Below are 18,800 nucleotides of genomic sequence, written 5' to 3' on the forward strand. Positions count from 1 at the left end.
ATTACATTAGAAATGACACATTCGGAGACTGCAATTTCACAGTAAATTTTTCTTGCTGACCGTCGCAGACAATAATTGTGACGGTTATATTGGTCTTTGAAGTGACTTGCCAAGTTAGACTTTTTTGATATAGTAAAAATACACTACTTAAGTTTGTCAAGCTTTGTGGAGGGGATAACTTGTACAAAATACACCACTTATTTGCAATCAACAGATTCAGAAAATAAATGCATAAATAAACATATTTTGTATTAATTGCTGGGAATTTACTCCATGTAAAAACATTGACAGGATAAAGGGATAAAAACATCAGACAATAAAACCACATAGGGGTGGAGTGTGACTTTCCTCTAAGATGGCGAAAAAAAAACAAGCAAGGAGCAGCATGCATCAAGGGGATTTTATATTTATCCACAGAAGCAAATTTTGTCATATAAATGAAAAAACACAAATCAAACTTCATCTACAGTTGGATGTGAAACTACATCAAAATGTTAAATTTGTTCCGCAAACCTCATTCACTGCATTTACCATACCTTTTTTAAAACAATAAAATACCCTCAGTTGTCAAAATTCTACTCTCTTGTGGGGTTCTGTGTGTTTGTGTGCGGATCTGTTTGTTATCTTTGTATGTAGAGTCCTGCATGCTCTCTGGAGTGTGTGTTGCGTTATCTGGGCCGGTGGTTGGCGAGCAGGAAGTCTTTGTCCTTGCAGGTGAGGCAAAGTTTGAGGTTCCTGAGCGACCCACCAGCAGCGTAAAAGGCCCACATACCCATTAGGAACAAGATGATGTAGGTGGGAACCAGGCTGCCCACGTACTGTGGATTCTGTAAAGTCTGTGAGATGAGACAAGAGGTGAAGCTCTTCCATCACATTCATTTCATTGCGGCGGTCATATTGTGCTGCCAAAGCTACCAGCAGCAAGTCAATCATAATCATGCAGGATATGTTAATAAGGCAAGTTAAAAGATTTTCTGGAACCTTCAGCGCCACTTTTTATAAGATTAAGGTGACTGTATAAAAAAATTTGAGCGCATATGTATAAGTGAAGGAAATTCCCCCAAAAAATAAAAAATGAAAAATAGTACACGCATGTCATGTTTTTAAAATTGAGGATCTATATTGCATTATCAGTCCACCCAGGAAAGAAAAGCAGTCAAATAAATGAGTTGGGGCCTAAAATGATCAAGACATTGATGCCCACGATAAGTGTATATAATCTTCTGACCAAAACTGTATGGACTTATAATTTGGCCATCCATCGAATATCTAATGTACATGTAATACTATATATGATTATCCTCTTACAATATTACTGTTTTTACGTTTGATGGCACTTCTGTTTCCTGAAAACACACACACACGGTAAATTACACATGTAAATTAACATTACGTATTTGGAGCATATTAATGGTTTAATGCTTTTGCTGTAGTTTTTATTTACCTTGTGTGTTGTTTGAATATAAATGTTGTACAGGTCATTGATAATGTCATATGGCTTGAAGTCCAACTGCAGTGACTATGGCAGATATCTAATTCATATCGTATTTGGATTAGGGCTGCAACTAACAACTAATTTGATAATCGATTAATCTGTCGATGAATCGATTAATAATAGGATAAAAGAGACAAACTACATTTCTATCCTTTCCAGTATTTTATTGAAAAAAAAAACAGCATACTGGCACCATACTTATTTTGATTATTGTTTCTCAGCTGTTTGTAAATGTTGCAGTTTATAAATAAAGCTTTATAAAAAATACAAATAAAAAATAATAAATACATTAAAAAAAAGTAGCCTCTGCTCATGCGTATAGCATAGATCCAACGAATCGACGACTAAATTAATCGCCAACTATTTTTATAATTGATTTTTTAATCGATTAGTTGTTGCAGCCCTAATTTGGATCCATTAATTTTCATATCCATGTTCTTAGCATATTTATTTTATGTCTTTCTGGTCTCTATACGCTATCAAAAAATAGGTCACATGGGAGGAGAAAATACAGGAATAGTATCGCCCGAACCATTTAGTGACAACCAGAGTCGACAGCGCAGCCAAGCTTTAAGTATTTGACTCACCAGACAGGAAACGAGCAAATGGCTGATGACAACAGCAGCCAATGCCCACCAGCGCTTCTTTTCGCAGGCGTCGAAGAAAATGACACCCCAGAACATGTGCAGAAGGATGATGGCCATCGTCATAAATGCTAGGGAAAAGAAGAGAGGAAGATGTAAGGTTCAAAGGAAAATCCTGGATTTCAGTTGCTTTATTGGCAGGTGTATACTTATACTGATTACTGATCACATAAGTTTGAATGTAACTGGTTTGTTAAGGATCCACACTTGGGTATGAGGGTTGGCACGCATGTTTTGTGTTAATGTTGTGCACAATATAGAAATAAATATTTTCCAGCCAAGAGAATTTTACTGGCCAATTGTATTGTGCCCGCAATACTGCAATATATTTGACTAATGAACTATTTCCAGTCTTATTTTGAGTCATTGTCATTATTCATTTTCCATTAAGTTGTCACATTAATTAAATTACACATTCTATTCTGCTGCAACTACTGCAATTTATATGACTTAGTGAATACTCTGTCTATTTTGGAGTTGTTCTGATCATTTCTTTTGTGATGGATTGCCGCTGCCGATCGCATTAAATAACTGACACATCTTTAGTATGCACACAGAAGTGAAAATGAGTGTGCTGTGGGTTTTACTTTTGGATCTTTTCATTTGTATTATGAATTGCATTGTTTATTATAAATACTATGCATGAAGTGGTCGCTTTGTAGTTATTGTATGACACAGCAACATTGTAACAATTACCGGTAATCATGATAAAGCGCGGTAAAAACATTGCGTTGCGTTGCGTTCACTGGACTCTACGATTTTCTTACTTGAACACCATTGAACCTTATGCACAGTGTTTTTTTTTGTTTTTTGCAATTATGCTTTAGTATTTGACATTTTCTACATTCTATTTTATATATTGTCGATTGCTTCTTATATTTTATTTTTACTTAAGTTCTTTATACTTTGGCTTTATTTCTTCATCAATGTACTTTGCAAAAAAAAAAAGATTCTGATTTACGTCTCAAATTGAAATGATCGCAAAACTGTGATTGATAACTGCGCGATGATAAAGAAACGGACAAGTAACATTACTTATTCCCTAGAGAAGCACGCTAGAGCTAGCTAGCCCTGCTGCTAACATAAATTGCTTGCTTAGGCGGTCCATCGTAGTCGAAGATGACGTAGCTTCCATTTTGTTGCTCTGGTCGGTGGCTATCGTTGCTGACGACGATGCCACTCCATATGACTATGAAGTCCGATCCTGGAACCACACGTCCTGCCACAGTGGGGACATGTCAGGCCTGGATCAGGGGGCTGGGATGGTTCTGGAACTGCATGGTGGTGTCTTCGCCTCCGCTGATCCCTCCGGTGTTGGTTCCGACACTCCTCCAGATACATGACCCCGTCATGGCATAGCGAGCGCCACAGCGATCGATTGGCTGCAGCTGTCTCAAGTTCGTAGGGTTTGATGTTGCGCCTCTTCAATATCCCTTTCAGTTGGTCTTTGTGCCGCAGCTTTTGTCCTCCGGGCTTTCTGCTGGCTGAAAGGAGCTGACCATAAAGCATCTGACGAGGCAATCGGTGTCCCAGCATCCGGATGGTGTGACCAACCCACCGGAGTTGTCGCTGTGCCAGGGTGGCCTCTATGCTTATGGACTCAGTGCGCTGTAAGATGTCCGTATGAGGAACTCGATCCTGCCATGTGATGCCAAGAATGCGTTGGAGACATCTGATGTTAAATGCATCAAGGCAGCGGATGTGTCTGCGGTATATTGTCCAGGCTTCTGACCCATACAGCAGAGTTGAAACACACACCGCCCTGTAGACAGACACTTTCGTTGAGGTTCGAAGGTGGTTGTTTTCAAACACCCGGGAGCGCAGTCTTCCAAAGGCAGAGGAGGCTGAGTTGATACGAGCCTGGATGTCATCATCGATCTGGCATGTTGGGGTCAGAGTACTGCCAAGGTAGCAAAACTGCTCAACGAGTTTGAGGGGTTGGCCGCTGATGGTAAAGACAGGGGGTGTAGGGGATGGGGACCTCTCCTGGATGAGAACCTCTGTTTTCTGGATGTTGATCACCAGACCTAGTGAGCGGTAGACTGATGACATGGTGTCTAGTGCATGCTGCATGGCATCAGGAGTGTGGGCGAGGAGTGCACAGTCGTCTGCATATTGCAGCTCCTGGATGTTGGTGCCTGACATCTTCGTCTTTGCCTGTAGGCGCCGGATGTTGAATAGGCTCCCATCCAGGCGAAACTCGATGGAGACACCACTATCCTTTGTGATGGACTGGCGGAATAGGAGTGTGGCTGCTGCCAGGAAAAGATTGAAGATCGCTGGGGCCAGTACACACCCCTGCTTCACCCCTACTTTCACTGGGAAAGAGGGGGACTGTTCACTGCCTACAAGTACACAGGCCTGCATACCATCGTGAAACTGTTTTAGGATGCTGAGAAACTTGGGGGACACACCAAACTTCTTGAGGATGCTCCAGAGCAAATCACGGTCAACTGTGTCAAAGGCCTTGGTGAGGTCAATAAAGGTAATGTAGAGGTCCTTGTTTTGTTCCCTGCATTTCTCCTGGATTTGACGGGCAGCGAAGATCATGTCTAGTGTACTTCGGTTCTTTCTGAAGCCACACTGTGTCTCTGGGAGGATGCCCTCTGTTAAAAATGAAAGGCGAGAAAGCAGAATTTTCGCAAGTACCTTGCCGGCCACTGAGAGAAGGGAGATGCCACGACTGTTTCCACAAGATGATTTATCTCCTTTCTTCTTGTAGATGGTGACAATGTTGCTGTCTTTCCATTCTTGAGGCAGGGCCTCCCTGTGCCAGATGGCTAGTATGAAGTGAAACAGCTTCCGCTTCAGTAGATAGCCTCCCTTCTTCAGTATCTCAGCCGGAATTCCGTCAGGGCCAGGGCTCTTGTTGTTTTTGAGGCTCCTGATTGCAGTAAGGACCTCACTGAACATGGGGGGATCATCAAGGAAGGGAGAAGGCGGGAGATCTGGGAGTGCATTGAGCACTGATGGATCAGAGGGGTTTATTTTATTGAGCAGTGAGTCGAAGTGCTCAGCCCAACGCTCAAGAATTTGTTGTTTATCCTTGAATAACACGTGTCCGTCTGCGGATCTTACTGGAGCGATGCTTCGCTTTTGTGGGCCATAGATGGATTTTGCAGCAGCGTAGAATGCGTAGGTATTATTAGCATCTGCATATCCCTGGATCTCCTGGGCTTTTTTGAGCCACCACTCATTTTCCATGAACCGCAGTTGTTTCTGTGTCTCAGCTCTGGTTGTTTTATAATGGTGGAGGAGTGATGGAGAGTGAGGGTTGGAGAGCAGGGCAGCATGGGCTTTGCGCTTGGCGTCCAGCAGCTCCTGTATTTCTACCGAGCTGTTGTCGAACCAGTCTTGATGGTGCTTCTGAGTAAAGCCGATGGTTTCAGAGGCAGCTTGATGTAATGTTGACCTCAGTTTTGCCCACTCACTGTCCATGTCACAAGTGGTACCGTAATCCTCCAAGGTGGAAAGCCCCGTAGCTAGCTTGCTGCGGTAGTGAGATGTACACTCTGGAGAATCCAGGGCCCTGCAGTTCAGTCGCTTTCTTGGCTGCTGTTTCTTGTGCGGGGGTCAGATTTTCATCCTCAGCTTGGATCTGATCAGCCGGTGGTCAGTCCAGCATTCAGCCCCACGTAAGGCCCTGGTTATGCAGACGTCTTGTCGATCTTGTTGCCCTGTAATTATATAGTCCAGCAGGTGCCAATGTTTGGACCGTGGGTGCATCCAAGATGTTATGTATTTCTTTTTTAACTGAAAAATTGTGTTAGTGATGAGAAGTTGGTGCTCAGAGCACAGAGAGAAGAGTCGAATGCCGTTGTGGTTTATTTTCCCAGATCCATGAGGCCCGATTATTTTAGTCCAGAGCTGGGCATCTGTGCCAACTCGGGCATTGAAGTCACCCATGAGGACAAGCTTATCGGACTTAGGGACTCTGGATAGGGCAGCCGCAAGAGACTCGTAGAAGGCATCTTTGATGTTGCTATCAGCATCCAGAATAGGGGCATACGCACTGAGTAGCGTAGCAAACCGGCCTTTCACCAGGGGGATACGCCAGGTCATGAGCCGCTCACTGATGCCTTGGGGGGACTCTGGGATGTTATTGAGTAATTTGCTTTTTATAGCAAAGCCAACTCCATGGAGCCTACGTTCGCCTTCCGGGAGACCCTTCCAGAAGAAGGTGTAGCCTTCACCGACTTCTGTCAGGGAGTTTTCACCCGACAACCGAGTTTCGCTGAGTGCTGCGATGTCGACATTGTATCTCTTGAGCTCATGTGCAATGAGCGCCGTCCGTCTATGAGGTCTCTCCGTCCCATCCTGCGTGTCGAGGAGGGTGCGGACATTCCAGGTAGCCAGGTGTATAGTCGTATGCTTTCCTTTGTTATGTTTTCGACCGCAGTAGGGGATGCCTTGGTGGCTGCGGTTTGCCACCCAGGTGTGAGGAACAGACAATTTTTGGGTCACCTTTTCCAGACCCTTCCCCAATTTGGGGTGAGCAGTGCGGACCCTAAATAGGGCTGCTCAGTCACATGGGCAGCTGCCGAAGGAAGATCATGTTCCTGATCCCAATCTTCACAACGACCATCACACCCATGCCGCCTCTGTGCAGGATTCAAGCTAGGAGTGTGTGTGTGTGTATCTACACAGGGTGTGTGTGACGCGTCTAGTGCAGTAGAAGTAGAGAGATGTCTGTAGATAGTGCATGTTGCTTTCTGCTTGCTACTCTGCTTACAGCTACCGCCGCCAGCTAGCCCCCTTCGGGGGGTGAAAAGAGGAGCCGAGTGTGTAAGTCTCCTCTTGCTGGTACAAAGCCTCTCCACCACCAAGACTCCTTCAGTGCCTCCTCGTGGCCACACACGGATAAGGGTCTTTGCAGACCCCGAACTAACATAAATAGAGGGCAACACATTACCCCACATAAAATAAACAAAGTTTTTTTATACAGCTCTTTGAGACACTTGTGATTTAGGGCTATATAAATAAACATTGATTGATTGATGATTATATTAAAAAAAAAAATTTAATTTCTTCTATCTTAACTCGTGCAGTTAAACTACATTAAAATGTTTAATTAATCATGGTCGTTTTGACAGCTACCCCTCCCTCTTCACACCATGTGCAGACATGATTCAGAAAAACGTCATATTTCTTCTGCCAAGGAAAGTATATCGTGTGTCTACTTATTTATTTTAGAAAATAAAACATGAGTTTAGACTTTAAAGTGTGTAGGAGTACTCTTTGAGCACATTAAACAGCATGATAATAATGATAACCATGATATTTTGGTAACAATAACCGTAATATGAAATGTTTATATTGATACACCCTGAGGCGATAGCTCGAGACCGCCTCTTCCAATTGTGCCAAACAAAGAGATGTTTGTTAAAAATGAAATTGGAGAGTAAAAACAAAAATATATGTTAAGGGTGTACCGGTACTCACATTAGCCAAACATACTGTATGTTTTTAATGTACAATTTAATTTTTTAACTTGATTGGCAACATGACGTTTTACAAGGGTGTGTCGTTTTTGTGTTTGTGAAAGCCTGAAGTGTGAGAGTAAAGAGGTACCTGAAGACAAGAAGTAGTGTTGTGAGTCTCCATGAATCCCAACAGTGCCCGGGCCAACAGAGTCAGCCAGAATGTTCACCACAGAAAAAGCTCCACTCATAAATCCAAAGCCAAGGCCGGACACTAAGACATATTATAAGCAAGTAGACATCTGTAAGACAGGAACTTACCACAAGCATTTTAGTACAAGGTGATATGTTTGTATCTGCCAAGAATAATATTGAATGAATAGCTAGATCATTAAAAGCGCGTCTTTAATGAAAAAGTAAGGATTGGCCTCAGAGGAACTCAAGTCAAAAGTAATTTCAGTATTTATGGAACAGGAATATTTGGATTGACAATGTTAGTTTGTTTTTAAAAGTATGGATAGATGTACCATAGGCCAGTTGTCTTATGGAGATGGGCATGGTCTCCTCCTGACTGAGGGTGAGGAGCCCTTCATTTGCTTTCCTGCAGAAAAAAACAAAGAAAAAACATATTTAATGATTCAAACATCAGAAATAAAGAATATATATGTCAGCATAACCTTTCTCTGAAAATAATCCCCTCAGCTATTAAGGAAGATAATACATCAGATATAAATACAAGCATGGAAAACAATCAGTCAGTGTAAACACAATTCTGAAATCACAATAAACACTTAACCTCAATGAGGTAAAAAACATTTTTAAAAATATGTAAGAAAAGCCTAATAAAATGTAACAAAATAGTGCAAAGTATGAAAATGTAAACTTAGGGAAACCTGAGAAGAACAAGCATGTTTAGTTGAGTTGAGTTTATTTCAAACATGGATACATACAACATGATACATCACAATTTCCAGTTTCTCTATTCAACATGTTCGAAAAGGAGAAGGAAAAAGCAGAGCTTTTAAATCTTACCCCTTTTCCTTTACATAGCAGTTGCTAAAACTTTTGTTCACTTCCTGTTCTCAATTTATTCACAATATACTCCATAAGTAATAACAGTAAAAATAAATAAATAATAATGAGTGAAGTAAGTTATATTTCATATGGTGCGATAAATAAGATTATCTAGAAAAATAATGGACGGATGAAATAAATTCAGAATGTTTATCATGGTTCTTCTTCTTTGTAAATACTTTAAGTTTGAAGAGTTTCTTGAAGTGGATCATATTAGTACATTGTTTGATTGCTTTGCTTAATCCATTCCATAATTTAAATCCACATACTGATGGTCTTAAGTGTTGTACGTGCGTACAAATGTTTTAAATTACATTTTTCTCTATGATTATATTTCTCCTCTTTTGTTGAGAAAAATTGTTGTATATTCTTGGGTAGCAGATTGTAGTTTGCTTTGTACATAATTTTAGCTGTTTGCAAATTCACTATGTCGTAGAACTTCAGTATTTTTCATTCAATGAATAAAGGGTTTGTATGTTCTCTATATCCAACATTACGTATTATTCTAACTGATCTTGTTTGTAACACTGTTAATGAATGAAGTGTACTTTTGTAGTTATTTCCCCATATTTCTGCACAATAACTCAGATATGGTAACACTAGCGAGTAGTCGAGAATATGGAGTGATTTTTGGTCTAGAACATATTTTGCTTTATTCATTATTGACATGTTTCTTGCTACTGTATGTTGTATATTTTTTACATGAGATTTCCAGTTCATTTTATCATCAATTACTTACTTAGTAATTGATGATTAACATTACTTAGTGCCAAGTAATGTTATACAGTAGTTATTTAAATAGTAAATATTATTGGACCAAAGCATTATTTAAAAAATAGCACATTTGTTATATTTTGTTATTTATTCTGGTTATGCAGTTCTGCACGTTAGTTCCTATCTTTTTCCGTACATATGAATAGAGAACGGACGTGTGTTGATAAGAAAAGATGAGCGTGGCGGAGGACTACAGTCCTTTAGAAAAAGTAAAAATTTCCTTCCATACTATCGAGGAGACTTTTTCTGTTATATCCACAATTTCTTTGCTCTCTGCAGCACTCATTTTTAATTTATTTCGCTCTGTACAGAAAATCGACAGCAAGATGGTGCAACCAAAAGTGATGGTTGATACTGTTACACGTTTGGCTGATTAGCGTGTCCCTTCCCATTTCACGACCACTTCCTGTTTGGCTATCTTACCAGGCCAATCGAGGACAGTAATGCCATGGTCAGTACACCAGTTACTGGTGGTTTTGGCACTGTGGGCAGGTGCCAGATCATGCTGGAAAATGAAATCATCATCTCCATAGAGCTTTTCAACAGATGGAAGCATGTAGTGCTCTACAATCTCTAGAAGCGTCTGACTTGGGCTATGGAAAAGAAGCACTGGACAGTTGCAGAGTGGTCCAGAGTCCTGTTTTCAGACGAAAGCAAGTTTTGTATTTCATTTGGAAGTCAAGGCGCTAGAGTCCGGAGGAAGGCTGGAGAGGAGCAAAATCCAAGTTGCTTGAAATCCAGTGTGAAATTCCCACAGTCAGCAATGGTTTGGGGAGCCATGTTAGCTGCTGGTGTTGGTCCACTGTGTTTCATCAAGTTCAGAGTCAATGCAGCTGTGTACCAAGAGATTTTAGAGCACTACATGGTTCCATCTGTTGAAAAGCTCTATGAAGATGATGATTTCATTTTCCAGCATGATCTGGCACCTGCCCACAGTGCCAAAACCACCAGTAAACTGGTGTACTGACCATGGCATCACTGTCCTCGATTGGCCTGCCAACTCCCCTGACCTGAACCCCATAGAGAATTTGTGGGGTATTGTGAAGAAGAAGCTGAAAGACACCAGACCCAATAATGCAAATGAGCTAAAGGCCGCTATTGAAGCATCCTGGGCATCCATAACACCTCAGCAATGCCACAGGCTGATTGCCTCCATGGCACACCGCATTGATGCAGTAATCCGTGCAAAAGGATTCCCAACCAAGTACTGAGTGCATTAATTGACATTTTCAAATGTTTGATTTTGTTTTGCTGTTATAAATCTTTTTTTTTTTACTTGGTCTGAGGAAATATTCAAATTTTTTGAGATACGATTTTTGAGTTTTCTTAAGCTGTATGCCATAATCAGCAATATTAAAATAATAAAAGGCTTGCAATATTTCAGTTGATGTGTAATGAATCCAGAATGTATGACATTTTTGTTTTTTTAATTGCATTACAGAAAATAAAGGACTTTATCACAATATTCTAATTTTCTGAGACAGTCCTGTATAGTTCAATATGTCTGGGAACTCCACGGGCGGATAATCCTTAATATCACTCGAACAAGTCATTTTTTGATAAAGTATAGAGATCTATTCTGTTGCATAGTTTTGATTTTTTTTGCTCGTAACTGCTTTTTGCAGGAAGATATAGGCCCCTTGTCGAACGTTTTATTGAACACATTTTATATTAAATTGACTAGATGTCTATTGCAAAATATACTGATATCGTTTCATCGGCCCAGCCCTTGTCTGGAGCCAAATATAGTTCAATATGTCTGGGAACTCCACCGACAGATAATCCTTAATATCCCTCGAACAAGTCTTTTTTTGATAAAGTATAGAGATCTATTCTGTTGCTCGTAACTGCTTTTTGCAGGAAGATATAGGCCCATTGCGTACTAAGCGACTGTGCGTGCTGCTTCCTGCACAACAGCCATTTTGGTTTGGTTGACCACCACTGTTTTTCACTTACAGGAAGAAGTCACGTGACGGAATACAAGCAATAGGCAGAATAGAGCGAATCCTATTGCCTTCATTGTTAGCTGACACTAGCTAGCATTTATTTGAGTTAGAATGCATTAAAATAAGAAAAGAAAAACATGTGTGCTTGTCTCACATAAGGATTGTGAATAACAGACACAATTAAAAGTGCAGTTACCTTCTAAGCTCCTGTCTACTTTTTGTATTTATTTTTAAAATCTTACTTAAAAGTATATTTTTATAAATGTAGATGTTGCAATGTTCTTCAGCCAGTTGCTGATTGTATTTATGTGCATTTTGTTTTTGTTTTTTTTACAAAGTAAATCTTGAAATATTTATGTTGTTGTGACTTGAGTTGCAGGTTTAGCAACAGTAGACTAAATCTAGTCAGTAAATACTGAATATTTAATGTGATTTACTTTCATTCCATTGGATTAATGCCTTCGCTATTTTAGCACATATCCTCAATCAACGAGTCCTTTTCTGCTGCAGTAAGCGGAGTTGGTCGTAGTTGTTGGAACACACAGCAACTTCTTATAATCTAAAGAGTTTCTTCAGTTTTTTACCAATGTGTTTGGCCGTGTGTCCCACATTGAAATCTTTGTCTTCTGTGACTTGCATAAGGACTAAAAGAATGTGTCTTATTGGATGCCATAGTGTTGTTTGAAGGCATCACGAGGGTCAGTGCTGCTTGTGTGATCCAAGATGGCTGCGGGGTTCCACAATGTACTGCTGTGTAAAATACGATCTACCAGAGGGTAGATAATGTCTTGCTTGACAAAAAAATAATCTTTGAAGTCGTTCAAATACAACAGTTTATAGCAGCAAAAAATAATCAAACAATAGTTGCAGATCTTATCCATTATTGTATTCTTATGTAAAATATACAAATAGCTTGAAGTACTGAGTTTTTTGTCTCACTCCTATTGTGTATAAATTACATCTGCTTTGGCTCTTGGGAACATTGTGCGCCTCAAAAGCGTAAGACAAAAAAATCGCTGACTACAAATTAGAAGTGGGGATCTTTGGCCACCTCCCGATTCGATCGGCTTTCGACTCCTGGGGTGACGATTTGATTCAGAATCGATTGAAATAGATTTTTGCAATGTATTATTTGGTAAAGTTACATTGTATACAGTAGGTATTTGGTGTGTTACAGATTACAAAACGTAATTTTGGTTGCTGACGTATGACATAAGCGCAGCGAGTAAGCATGGTCTAAAAAAGCTTGTCAAAATCGGTTCTTTAAAAAAAATATATATATATATATTTTTTTTTTAATACATTTTTGGAAATTGTAAATCAATTTAGAATCGCATGAATATATTTGGATATGAATAGATTTTTAGAGCACCCCACCACAAAATATTTTCTTACACATATTGTAGAGATGTAACGATTAGTGATATTAGTGATTACTGATAAACTGCAGAAAAATTCCTAAAGACTAGTATTTTATTTAAATTTTTAATTACCGTAAGACCATGATTGATTACTGCACTTAGATAAACTTATGATAAGGTGATTTTCTGGAAAAGCAGCCAACATACTAAGCACTAACTATCAGCTAGAATGCTGGTGGCTATCTGGTAGCTAGTGTGGTAATCGCTAGCTGAAAGCTAGTGCACCAATCCCTGTCTATCTTAAATGCTATCATGAATACAGGAAATGTTTCTCAATACAAATGCCAATCTAAACTTGTATAAACACATTGCTGTCTGAGCAACTAAGCTATTCAATTGTGCACATTGAACCTACAAACTCAGCTCTCTTATGACAGAATAGTAAATATGAAGATCTATACACGGCTGTATATAGATCAAGAAGTAAACAAAAAGTAAACCTACATCAAATACATCAAAAGTAAAGCAGCAAACCCTTTACCTTTATCATTACACACAATCTAAAACCTTTAGAAAATAAAACCGAAGAAGATAAACAAATGTAGACACTCAAATAACAATAATATGGCTTTAAGAAGCCAGAAAAATATTTAATGTTTCTTCCGCCAAATAAATAATATTTTGTGTCCTTTGTTAAAATAAAACTTGGTTAAAAGATTTCTGTGCATTTATCAGTACTTTTAAAGAACATTCAACAATACCTTAATAATTTTGATCACAACTACTGTGATATAAAATTGTCTTATTGTTACATCATTATGTAATAAAAAACAATAAAGAACTTGTTTAAAATATTGTGTCGATATTGTTACACTGTTAATAGCACTCACCACAAATAAATTGAAAGAAATATAGTTAATACATCTGATCGGTATTGTATCGGCCGATTTCACTTGTGGAAGATCGGAATTGGCAGCATGAAACCCTGATTGGAACATCCTTATGTTTCTTAATGTGTGAAAATTAATTGAAAATGTGTTTAATAACTGCAAAAGCATATATGCAAATATATATATATATATACACACACACATATATATACACACAGGCATTTTAGGGCTTATTATTGGTTGCACTGAATTTAACAGCTGTGTCTAAAATTATCCAAACAACTTCATCACTTACTTCAGCAGTTTATAGTAACCAAAACGGAAGGTCTCCTGCAGTAAGACAGACAGCACCACACCAAAGATGAGGAGACCTTTCTGCTGTGCTTCACTGTCCTTATTACTGATCTGAAAGGAGATGAACCAAACCAGAGAAGACAGCAGGAGAGAAACTAGCCAGAAAAATGCTCTGAAAGACAACAAAAACATACGCACAAATTATATGAAAGAAAGTAACATGTGACTTTTCTTTAAAAGTGGTCAATCTTTTGTAGGTCTGCACAAAAGAATTGTGGAAAAAAACATGATCTCAGATCACACTGACATGTAATCGAATCCCTATTGTCCAGCGAGCCTCAATGGCTGCAGCGAGTTGGTTCTGCTGCCCTGGTTCTACTGCCAGGACTCGCCAGTCTTTTACTCACCAGCTCACAAGAGAAGTGAATGCATTATTTAATTGACTTTTCTTTTCTTTTCACTTGTCTTTATAAACAAAGCACAAATGTACTGTGAGCGTATGTTTTTGACTAGATGGATTATTTTCTAGTCTTTCTACGCATATCTATAAACAAAAGTCCACATCACCTATCTTTCTGGTACCTCCGTTGAAGAACGGCAGAATGGTCTTTCTTTGAAGCACAACAAGAAAATGAGATGGGGCCCTAAGTATGGCGAAAAGGTGGGTAGACACTAAAAATATTTTTTTCCAATTGTTTTGTCCACTTATATATCAAATATTATTTGTTTTTATTAGGGCTGCCATAGTTAACGGGATAACGCGTTAACAATAAGTTCCTCTAACGGTGATAATTTTTTTAACATGAGATTATCATCCTTACACTTTCTTGACCCTCGGCCCAATTACATGTTAGCTCTCCCTTGTCCCAGGTCCCGAATGCCTAAACAGCGTTGCAGATACTAATAGCGTCCTCTGCCGCGAGTCGTTCAGAAGTTGCACAGACCATCTTCACAAAAGTATTTTTCTCTGGTTTAGAAGTAAAACGTTGATTAAAGTATAATGATGATTGTGAATAATTAGTTCCAGTGTAAACAACAACGTTGATGTTGTGGTTCAGTGGTTGACGTTACTTGGCACAGGAACAGCTGCTCCTTCAGGAGACACTGTCCCTTATTGTTTTGGAAGATAATTACAAGTCTGGCACCACATTATTTTAGTTTTACTGAGATTTAAAGATAGTCTGTTTTTGTCAAACCATCTTTTTAATGTATTCATTTCTTTTGTATTATTTATATTAGCTTTTGTGTGTTCTCTCCTGAACAAATGGCTGTTGTGTTGTCTGCAAATAATACAAATTGTAGTTTCTTTGTAACTTTACAAATTTTGTTTGTATATAGATTAAACAATTTTGGTCCCAGTATTGATCCTTGGGGTACTCTACACGTTATTTTTAGAGGCATCGACGTGTATTCACCTAGCTTTGCATGTTGCTTCTAGTTTTTTAAGTAGCCTCTTATCCAGTTCAGGGCTAACACTCTGATGCCATACCGTTCTAATTTCCATCCATCTATTTTTTACCGCTTGTCCCTTGGGGGCTGGAGCCTATCTCAGCTGCATTCGGCCAGAAGGCGGTGTACACCCTGGACAAGTCGCCACCTCATCGCAGGGCCAACACAGATAGACAGACAACATTCACACTCACATTCACACACTAAGGACAATTTAGTGTTGACAATCATCAGTGCATGTCTTTGGAGGTGGAAGGAAGTCAGTCACGGGGAGAACATGCAAACTCCACACAGAAAGATCCCGAGCCCAGGATCAAACCCAGGACCTTCGTATTGTGAGGCACACATACTAACCCCTGTTCAATCGTGCTGCCGCAACTAAACATATTTTGATAAATTACTTGAAACCATGTGCTTGTGGGTGTTAAGGTTACAAATAATACTTAAAACGACTGATGACAATTTCAGGAAGGCTGATGCAAATTATATCATAGACCTCAAACTTTTGCCGCAACATTTTGAAAAAAAACCTGATGCAAAATCAGTCATTTTAGGCCACGATGATCACAGAAAACCAGAGAAATCCTAGTTGGACTGATGAATTCACCATTAAAAAAATGATTTGCTTGTTTATTTCTCAGCCATACAACAACATTCCTGAAACCTTGGATTTAAACAATAGACTACTGTGTTATTATTGTCAGACTGGGATAAAATGGGCAGCGTCCGTAAGGGACAAGCGGTAGGAAATGGATGGATGGATAAATAAATAAATAGCTTCTGTCTTCAAAGTGGAGTATTGGCAATGTTTCTCTATCTAGGTGTATATAGTCAGTGTACATTGACATGTTAGAAAAGTCAAATACGGATACCAGCATTGGGAGCAAAGATAGTCTGACATGTCTAAGGGATGAACCAAAAAACAATGAATATGATGTAGTAAGAAGCCCAATGTCCCAAATGTTACAAGTCACGCATATTTAGGTTATATTATGTAAATATGTGTAGGACAATAATAAATTAAAATATCTGACGTGTCTGTCCTAGTGAATAGAGTAGCTGCAATGTAAAAAAAAACAACAACCCTGGCTTTCTTTCTCCAACATCGAGTGAATATGTAGCGCCCTGTTATTATTAGCATGCTAGTGACGGGAGTTTGGCGATGAAAGCACAATTATATTCAAGTTTAGGCTCACGACGAGAGGGTTCAAATACAAAATACCAAATAAGACATGACAACTTACCCAGCTATGAGAAAAATGACCCGCAGAGGTTCCCGGGCGATGGTAAACAGGAACAGTGCAATAGCAGGGCCGAAGGCAATGAAAGTACAGCCAAAAAACACCGGCGCCGTCATTTTTGGCGAATCTTGCTCAACGTGCAGAAAGCCGCGCAACACGGAGCGCTTTGTCAAGTTTTTCTACACAACTAATTAATGTGATTGTTTATTTAAATGATTAATACTGGCCTAACGATACGCTCGCTGAAATGAGAAGTGCTCCTACTTCCGCCTGTCTCTCGAGCTTCTCTTCTTCTTCTTCTTCTTCTTTTGTGGTTTAATGGCGGTTGGCAAGCAACCTTCTAGTGCGCATTACCGCCACCTTCTGATATGGAGTGTAACCCTACTCTATATTGTTTTATTTAACCCAGTCTTTAAAAAAATGTATGTAATGTTTTGTATCATAGGTTTTCTGACTGCAACCCTAACATATTGTGATGCCCCGCAGTGGAGAAGGAGTCGCACAGACGAGGATGCGCTGCTCAATCGCTTTATTAACAAGCGGTAACTCGTTGTAGTTCAAAAAAGTAACGCACACACATACAAGAGCTGCTGTTAGCCACAACTCACGCTCACCCACACTCAAGTTCTCCGCCAACTCATCCGCGCATGCGCGTTCCCCAAACCCTTAAAGACACAGTACACTAATGCAAATATCACAGATATTACACTGCCTCCCCCTTTATGAAGCCCCTCGCCCCGAGGGGTCGACAAGAAAATCCCTGAACCTCGGCGGTCTACGCCTCTGTCTTTGTCTTTGTCTTTGTCCCTGTTCTGACTCAGGTCCATCAACACGTGGCGCTAGCGGCTGAACAGGGACGACAATGATGGAATATGGGGAACCTTGATCCACTAACTGTCCATTGCCATCTGGTGAGGCAGGCGCCGTCTCAAACTGAGGAACTTCTCTGCCCCTGTAGGGTGCCAAACGGTCTCTATGCAGGACAACTTTTCGGCCCTTAGGGGGCACTGCAACTCTATAGACTACTTCCCCCACCCTCTCAAGCACCCTACACGGACCGTCCCAATGACTGTCCAACTTGGGGCAACGTCCTTTTTTCCTTTTGGGTGTGTACACCCAGACCAGCTCGTCAGGCTCCGCACGTCATGGTTCCTCTTTTGCCTCAAACCAGCCTTCCCCAACTGGTCTCGTGCGAAGGAATGTGCCGCTTCCATCCGATCCTGCAACTTCCGAGCGTACTCCAGTCCCGGCCGATCCTCTGTACTGCCTGGTGGTCTCCCAAACGCCAACTCAGCAGGTGTCCGGATCTCCCGACCCAACATCAGTAGGGCAGGGGTGCAGCTTGTGGAACTTTGAACCGCGGAACGGTATGCAATCAGCACTAGTGGAATATGCCGGTCCCAGTCATGCTGATGGTTGGCGGTGAGGATGGCTAGCTGCTGCTGCATGGTGCAGTTAAACCGCTCCACTAGTCCATCACTTTGCGGATGCAAGGGAGTCGTGCGTGTCTTTTGCATGTCCAGTCTTTCACACAGGGCAGCAAAAACCCTGGATTCAAAATCCCTGCCCTGGTCGCTGTGGAGGATATCTGCCGTTCCAAAGCGACTGAACATGCCCTCCAGTAAGGCATCAGCCACTGTCTCCGCTTCTTGGTTCGGCAGTGCGTACGCCTCCGGCCACTTAGTAAAATAATCCATCGCGCAAAGCACATACTTGTTTCCTCTGTCTGTTACGGGAAAAGGGCCCATAATGTCCACAGCTACTCTCTCCATGGGTGCTCCAACCCCTTGCTGCTGAAGCGGTGCGTGTGACCGGTCCTGGGGTCACTTGTAGGCTGCGCACTCATCACAGCGCAGACAGAAGTCCTCCACGTCCCGCCGGTGCTGACCCCAGTAGAACCCTTGGCGCAACCGACGGAGCGTCTTTGTGCTGCCAAAATGCCCTGAGCCCGTACCCCCATGACACGCCTTCAGCACTGCGTCCCTCAGAGTCTTCTGTACCACCACCTGCCATCTCTCCTCCCCGGTGGCCGGCTCCTTCCACGCACGCTGCAGTACGTCGTCCCTGATGCGCAGCACAGCAAACTTACTCCACAGGCCCTTGGTGCCGACTGACAGCCCCAACACGCCATCCCAGGGTGGTCTCCTACCACTCTGGACCCATTGCCGCACTGGTTTGAGATCGCTGTCTTCCCCTTGCCTGGCCGCCCATT

The 18,800-nt window shown here is 40.9% G+C and overlaps 1 protein-coding gene across 1 annotated transcript; it reads right to left on the reverse strand.

Moving 5' to 3' along the window:
* Positions 1–388: 388 nt before the first annotated feature.
* aph1b (APH1B gamma secretase subunit) lies at positions 389–16,912 on the reverse strand. Its single transcript, XM_062068660.1, has 6 exons — positions 16,592–16,912; positions 13,900–14,070; positions 8,087–8,160; positions 7,711–7,833; positions 2,083–2,210; positions 389–836 (listed from the first exon to the last, which is right to left on the reverse strand). Exons 1-6 carry the CDS (start codon positions 16,702–16,704, stop codon positions 669–671), a joined length of 777 nt encoding a protein of 258 aa, XP_061924644.1. The 5' UTR covers positions 16,705–16,912; the 3' UTR covers positions 389–668.
* Between the last annotated feature and the right edge of the window lie 1,888 nt (positions 16,913–18,800).

The sequence above is a fragment of the Entelurus aequoreus genome, linkage group LG02, assembly GCF_033978785.1.
Source record: "Entelurus aequoreus isolate RoL-2023_Sb linkage group LG02, RoL_Eaeq_v1.1, whole genome shotgun sequence".
NCBI classification, from domain to species: Eukaryota; Metazoa; Chordata; class Actinopteri; order Syngnathiformes; family Syngnathidae; genus Entelurus; species Entelurus aequoreus.

What these genes read in the sequence shown, in the direction of transcription:
- aph1b (XM_062068660.1), bottom strand. Translation starts at nt 16,704, where the DNA reads ATGACGGCGCCGGTGTTTTTTGGCTGTACTTTCATTGCCTTCGGCCCT. An exon ending in GGTTACTATAAACTGCTGAA is followed by an intron (nt 8,161 to 13,899) that starts GTAAGTGATGAA and finishes TTTTTTCTGCAG; the next exon opens with GAAAGCAAATGAAGGGCTCC. An exon ending in CATAAGACAACTGGCCTATG is followed by an intron (nt 7,834 to 8,086) that starts GTACATCTATCC and finishes AATATGTCTTAG; the next exon opens with TGTCCGGCCTTGGCTTTGGA.